Source organism: Felis catus, chromosome B4 (assembly GCF_018350175.1).
Source record: "Felis catus isolate Fca126 chromosome B4, F.catus_Fca126_mat1.0, whole genome shotgun sequence".
NCBI lineage: Eukaryota > Metazoa > Chordata > Mammalia > Carnivora > Felidae > Felis > Felis catus.
The window spans coordinates 125,839,770-125,847,246 of record NC_058374.1 but is presented as its reverse complement, the minus strand read 5'-3'; the positions used below and the strand labels follow the sequence as shown (position 1 = coordinate 125,847,246).

The 7,477-nt window shown below is 52.7% G+C and overlaps 1 protein-coding gene across 1 annotated transcript in view; it reads left to right on the top strand.

The window, feature by feature from the left end:
• The first annotated feature begins 212 nt into the window (after positions 1-212).
• NUAK1 (NUAK family kinase 1) overlaps positions 213-7,477 on the top strand; it is a 72,622-nt gene continuing 65,357 nt past the window's right edge. The window contains exon 1 of the mRNA XM_023257398.2: positions 213-622. Coding sequence (XP_023113166.1) covers positions 365-622 — 258 coding nt within the window. The 5' untranslated portion in view covers positions 213-364. The remainder of the gene's footprint in view (positions 623-7,477) is intronic.

The window sequence follows — 7,477 nt, the reverse complement described above, 5'->3', positions numbered from 1 at the left end:
CCCGGGGAGGGGTCGGGGGGCGCGGCGCCCCACATAACACTCCCCCTCCTGCGCTCGGAGCCACCCCTCTCCCCTCCCTCCTGCAAACACCGCCGCCTCCCCTGCCACCGCCGCCACCTCGCCTGACGCTCCGCAGCTCGCCGCGGCCGGGGGGCGGTGCGCGGACCGTGCGCGCCAGGGGCGCCAGATGTGCAGTCGCCGCTGCCGCCAGTGACCGAGCCGCAGCCCGAGCGGGATCGGGCCGCCTCCCCGATGCTGCGGGGGCGACCTTGAGCGCGCCCCGGCTTCCTCGGCGGGGACCCCGACACCGCGAGCGCCGTGCCCGGTCCTGCCCTCTCCAGCCCGGCTCGCCCCGCGTTCGGACATGGAGGGGGCCGCTGCGCCCGCGGCCGGGGACGGCCCAGACTTGCGGCCGGGGGCGCCGGGCTCTCCCCCGGAGGCGGTGGCGGGGGCAACCGCAGCCCCCGCGGTGGCGGCGGCCCCGGAGCCCAGGAAGCCGCACGGGGTGAAGCGGCATCACCACAAGCACAACTTGAAGCACCGCTACGAACTGCAGGAGACCCTGGGCAAAGGCACCTACGGCAAAGTCAAGAGGGCCACCGAGAGGTTTTCGGGCCGAGTGGTGAGTGCGGGAAGCCCCCGGGGGCGCGGGGTCGGACGCGGCGGCGGACCCAGGGCGCGCGGGGCGGGGGTCTTGGGCACCGAGACTCTCTCGTCGGAGAGCGGCTTCCCAGGAACCCCCAGACAGACTCCTCACTCTCCCCAGCTCGCCGTGGCTCAGGCGTGTCTCTCTCTCTCGAAACACTTGTTACATCCTGTCTGCGCATATTTTGGGGGTTTTTCTCCCAGCAGCAAAGTAGTGTTTATGATTTGCAAACACTTTGCAACGTTGGGACCGTGGAGGTCTCCCTCGCGGGCACGCATTCAGACCAAGCCCTGGAATGCCTCGCTGCTCTAACTCCGAACAGACCCACATCCTCAGCGGGGTGCTGTGGTTCCCCAAGTCCTGTGTCCTGTAGATGAATGCGACCCCCCACTCCCACTCCTATTCCCCATCACCCTGGTGCTGCTGTAGCTGCAAGGGAGGGTGGGCTCCTGCCTCTGTTTTTTGTTTGTTTTGTTTTGTTTGTTGTTGTTTGTTTTTAAAAGAGAAGGTTTGGGAGCAAAAGTTAAAGGCAGCTGCATGCCTGCGGGTTGTGACAGTTTGCCTCCGGCTTCTGGGAGGACTGAAATGCCCAGGGCATGGGTAGCCACACAGATGCCGAGTTGCAGCCGACTGACTCCATTGCATTTCAGGTCCTGGTTTCAGGGCTACTGAATTGCGGGGTCTGGCCCAGCCGCCCCACTCTTCGTGACAGCTGAAACCCTGCCAGGGTCCCAGCCCCATTTGCAGCTCCTTGAGTGCCTTGGGGTCTCTGCGTTGTCCTGAACTTGGTTTGTTGTCGTTTTCCTTTCTGCAGAACAGGCCCTTGAAATCCACACCGCTTGTGGCTAGAGGGTTGGGTTCAAAGTGACTGACTGTTGCAGAAAGATTTCGTGTGGTGTGTGGCAGAAAATTAACATGGTTCTTTGATTTGAAGCGTATCAGATGTATTTTAATCGATTTAGGGCCAAAGTCAGGAACTAATTATGATACTCCTTGCGTGCCCTTTTGGGGGGTGTTTCGGGGCCCAGAGTTGCTTATACACTTAACAAATGACCACGGCGAAAAAGCAAAACGAACTGGCGAGGGAAGTGGCAGATTGATGTTGGTATTTTTCTTTTCGATCTCTACAGGAACAGTTCTGGTGGGGGTAGGGGGTACCAGTCAGAAAGTTTAGCCCCTCTATTCTCAAATATTTGGATACCTGGATAACTCCCGCATCCTAAGTTCCCCTGTTTGGGCTGATCCAACTGTATTCTATAGCTTAAAAAAAAAAAAAAAAAAGGGTCTGTGATAGGTTAATTGGAAATTCGAGACATTGTGCATTGTATTTTGAAAGGCGTCTTCAGTAAACAAATCCTACAGCCAACAAGTGGTTCAGAATTCATTCTGGGCAGGTGCCACTTTTTTGTAGGTTGAAAATTCTGTAGAGACGGTTGTAACGATGTACTTTGAGGAACGCACTTTCAGGTTGGTGGAAGAAGAGGCTGAGAAACGTGCACTTCATTCAGGCTTTTCTTCTGAGGTGATATTCCCCAGGCTGGATGTTGAAGAAGCAAGAAGTAAGCCTCGCTCCTTGCTCGTGTTGTCTTAATAGCTGTTGAAGAATCGCGCTGGGAAGCTGGGAAGCGGAATAATGAAAAACAGACGCGGCTGGAGCTGCAGGTTGAGGATGTGAGCCTGTGAGGGGTTGAGTGGTAAGGGTGTGTCTGGAGGACACAGAAGCCCGAATGCTGGGGAGCGGCCGCCAGCTGTTTGAAAGAATGAGATCTCGTCTTATGGGAGACACCTTTCTGAGTTTCCCTGGGGCTTCCTGTCAAGCATTCGTCTTGCTGTCTGATCCGCAGACGAGGCTAGGGTGAAAGGGATTGCATCAGGAGACGGGAGCCTGCCTTTCTCTTTTGGTGGGTGTCTTTCCCTTTATTTGCAGAAACTCTGAACATTCCGTCGGGATTTAGTTGGACGGCCGCTAGGGGGCGCCCTGAGAACGGGAGAAGCTCCTTTCTCAGCCGGGAGACTGAAGTCCTGCTCTCTTATTGTCCAGCCCTGGTTGTTTCCCATTGTGCTCTTAATTTCAGCTAAATCTCTTGTTTTACTAAAAAATTAGGTGAAGATTTTGAGTCTGGTAGCAGATCCCAGCTCAGAAGCTGGAAATCCTCAAACTGCTTTCTATCTGATACATAAACTTAAGAACGTTAGCAGAATCATGTGGTGAGAACCTTGCATTAACCAGATGGGAAAACTGAGGTTTGGAGATGGGAAGGCCTCCTTGGCCTTGAGTCCTCCCCCTGCTGAGCACAGTGCTCACAGATGGTGTAAGAACTTAAGTGAGAAACAGGAATTGTCAGGTGGAAAATTCCCTATGCCTGGCTGAACAGAAAATAAAACAAACACACAAAAAAATCGGTCAGCAAGTCGTTCTTGCCTGTCCAGCGCTTGGCGATTCAGAATCTGTCCAGAGCAGCAAGGAATTTTCATCTGAAGTGTGGACTTGGAGTTTGCTTCTGGTTCTAAAGATGCACCTTGCTTTTTGGGGTGCGGTTGAAGAAACCCGAGAGAGCACTGTCTCCGGCCTGCCTTTTCAGTCTTCTGTTTTATTTTCATGTGTGCCCACGTCCTCTCAAGAGGAGCAGAGGCTTGAAGCTGCTTGGCCTGTGAGAGTAGCTGGCGTCCCAGCTGTGGAATCAGTGGGACACCCCCTCCCCCTGTTGAAAGCAGCTCAGAGGCAGACAAGTGTTTAAAAGTGTTTAAAACTGAAAATGTTGTGGCTTTTAATTGCACATCTGGAAGGGCCTTCGGAATCAAACAGAGCACTGCACAACACCGTCTTCTATGTTCTGTGAAAGCCACTTCCGAAGAGAGTTGCAGGATCCCGAGCTCAGAGTGGCCGACTCGGCCTGGCCTGGTCCAGCCATGCTCCCCTCTGATTCCCAAATGTGGTTTGTGGCCACTGCCTGAGGGTGTCAATGACACAAGGGCTCCGAGTGGCTTGTTCCGGAGATGAACACATCCGACAAGGAAGCACTCTCGCAGAGGGGCTGAGAGCCCTGGCCAGCATTCAAATCCTGACTTTTCGCCAGCTCTGTGACCTTGTGCAGGCTATGTTACTTTGAAACCTCAGCCTCCTCATCTGTCAAATGGGCTGGCAGTGGTACCATTTTCATGGACCTGTTGTAATAATTGAATAAAATCGTCTATAGAAAGCCTCAAAAAGTGAAATTCACCAATTTAGTTGCTTTCTTTTAGCAGAGTCTTTTTTTTCCCTCATCTCACGTGGACTTTCATTTAGATTTTAAGACCATCAGAGGGACATGGTGCATTGGACAAATTAGCCTTGTATCACTCAGAGTGGTAGGGGAAACAATCGGCTTCTCGGCTTGATTAGGGAACACAAGGTGAACAGAAAAGTGCGCCCATGAGGAGCCGAGACAATCAGCCAGATTGTGATAGGATCTGAAAGCATTTCTACAGCCTTGAATTTGGGCTTTGTTTCTTGCACAACTTTTGTTTTGATACAGTTTTGGGCAGGGCTGCTGAGTGGAGCCCTGTGGCATAACACGGCATGCATTTTCTTTGAGCCAAACTGCCCGGACCTTCAGGCTGCTCAAACTGTTGCCAAAAAAAACCCAAACCCCAAAAACAAACAACATTTTGAGGAGAGGTGTCATGTGATCACCTCACCGTCAAGGGTTCGACTTTTCCCCTGCACCAGGTCATCTCTCCCGAGGGGGGGGGGGGGGGCGAGGTCTCCAGGAGGGGTCTGGTCCGGGAGTGGCGGATCAGCGGGCAGAGCGTGCCCCTGGTTTGCCGCGGCGTTCCTGGCTGCCGGAGCTCTAGCTTGGGTGATGGGGCATCTTCACTTAGCAAAGGAACTGCTTTCACCAAAAATGGGTGTTTGAAACCCTAGCCCAAAGTTGCTCCCAGCCTGGTGCCGGGAAACTGCAAACGAGGGGCACAATGTGGTAAGCGGGCCTGCTGAGGCAGGTGACGTGTGGCTGTCCCGTGGGGGTGGCTGGGGTGCCTTATTGCATTTATGGCCCCAACCCACTTTCAGGGAGTAAAGGGACATTGGCAAACATGTGGTCCAAACTTCTCCTCTTGGAGACGGGAAAAATAAGGCATAGAATCGTTAAGTGATTTCTCTGCGGTTGCACAGCCAGGAAGTAACCGAGCTGGGTCTAACCAATCTGATTCTCACTGTGGTGTTTTTCCATCACTTGTTTAATAAATCTTTACTAGAGCAAGATGTGATGCTCACTCCTAAACAGCTCGTAGTCCGGTAGCAAAGATAAAACGTACTTACAAATTTTGAGCTAATTCTGTGCAGTTCAACCAAGAGTTATTACCCTCTCCCCTGTGTTTCTCCCCGTGTGAAAGGCCGGGACACAGGCATGACTGAGACCCACGGGGCTACCCATCTGGTGGAGGAGGCAATAAGCAGTCACTAGGTCTGAGTACCTCCTTTGTACAGGACTGGATTATATCAGGTGATTTTCACGTTGGAATGTAGCTCCCTGAAGCTCAGTACATTTCGCTGAGTTCAATCCTGGACAGGAACACCCCCTCCCTGATTGCCGCCGCTGCTGTGATTATTACTGGCCGATATTTTTGAAAGCTTGGGGTGTGACGTGCCATGCTAACTGCCTTACAGACATTTCCTCTCATCGAAGCCTTACAACAGCCCTGAGAGGTGTGCAGTCTAGCTAGACCCATTTAACAGATGGGAAAAATGATGTTTAGGGAAGTTGGGTAACTTGCCCAGGGTCATACAGCTAAAGAATGTCAAGTAGTCGGTTTCGAAACCCGCTGCTGCTACAGAAACGGAGAACCTTCCTCGTGTTGCACAATGGATGGCCTCTGGATTTGGGCGTGGTTCTTTGCTCATGGTGTCAAAAGACCAGCCATGGGGTGATTCTTTTCCCTGGGGGGGGGGTTCTTTGCGCTGTTTGGGAAGGGGCAGTGGCATAGTGGAGGATTAGCGAGGGCAGTGGATGTTCAAGATGACCCTTGATTTGGGTTTCAGGAGACTGAGATACAGGGAATTTCAGGCAAAGGGAGATTTTAGGGTGAGCAGGCCGTGTTGCTTAGGATGCAGGGTTTGTGCTGGGAGGCAAGATTGACAAGATAGGATGGGGCTAGTAATAATAATATTTCATGATGGTAATAGCAGCTAATACTTTATGAGGGCTTATACCATGGGTCAGGTACATTGCCATGTACATATTACATTTTTTTTTTTAATGTTTATTTGCTTTTGAGAGAGACAGAGTATGAGCAGGGAGGGGCAGAGAGAGAGGGAGACACAGAATCCGAAGCAGGCTCCAGGCTCCGAGCTGTCAGCACAGAGCCCGACGCGGGGCTCGAACTCACGAACCGTGAGATCGTGACCTGAGCCGGAGTCGGAGGCTTAACTGATTGAGCCACCCAGGCGCCCCCATTGCCACGTACATATTAACTGATTTAATTCTCATAATGAGCCCATTTTCTAGACGAGGAAACTGAGTCACCGACTGTGAAGGTCACACGCAGCTGCAGGGTCAGGGTTTGGACCCAGGCAGTGTGAACGCAGAGACCTTGACCATATCTCTTCCTCTAGGTGGGCTGACCTGGGTTCTGGTCGCAGCGGGGCTCTGAGCTCAGCAGTCTGGTGTGCTGGCTTGGAGAGGGGAGGCTAGCTTGGAGGTTTTCGCAAGAATTGAGGTATGAGGAGATAAGGATCAGAACTGCGTTGATATGTCTGCTTCTGGCAAACTGCTTGTTGGGCCGTGAGTATGCTTTAATGAGTCAAGTCAGGGAGCTCTCCACCTGGACACACACTGAGTTCTTTGTTCCTCGAGTAGCCTCTGATTCTGGAATCCCTAGCGGGTCTGGAGACGTCAGCTGGTTCACCTCCCCGCGTACGGGTAGAGATGTGCCCACACCGCACAGGATGTCTCACTTCCTCCTGGGAAGCCGCAGGAAAGGAGGATTGAGGCAAAGTATCTTGTCTGTTGGGAAGCCCTGCCTTATTACCTCCTGTCACTGCCTCACGTAGTGCCAAGCGCGTAGTAGGTCCTCAACAAAGTCTTGTAGGACGGAACTGAAGTGAATGCATTGAGCAAGGGAAGATCTTAGGAGATGGAAAGGCCGTAGGTCATCGTCTCTGACCTCAAGGAGCTTTCTGATTTGCTGGGAAGAAAAAACAACGGCTGGAAACGAATGGCCGGTTACACAGCGAAGTCTGCAAAGCCAGGCAGACCATTCTCCGCACGGATTCCCTTTCTGTTACATGTGCTCAGGCACTCGTTAGGGAGAGAGACGTCTGTCCAGGGCTTGTCGGCTTCCTGGCCGTGGCTTCCTGTCCTCAGTGGCTCTGGAGTCAGACAGCCTCAGTCTCATTTGTCTTTCCCACATGAAAGTCCTGGAGCATCTGTAAGTTATGATTTGTGAAGTATCTGTTTTAAAGCAGAATGCATTTATCATCGCGCTGGCCCAGACGACGCTACGCAGGGCAGGAATGAGAAGATCCCAGGCCCCAGAGTAGGAGGGGCTCGGCCAGATGACCCACCCGTGAGCAGAGTCTGGCTGTATTGATAACATTCTCTGGAAACAGCCCAAGAGCAGCCAGATGTTGACTTCACGGCGGGGCCCTTCGGTAAACTTTTAACTGCGTTTTAAAATGGGGATGGCCAGTTCCACTCGTCAGCCTTCCCAATGATGCAAACACACGTCCACACGGAAACGTGAACGCAAATGTTCCCAGTGGCACGATCCACAAGAGCCGTAAGTAAGAGCAACCCAAACATCCGTCAACTGATGAATGGGTAAATCAAACGTGGTGTGTTCTTTTTCTTT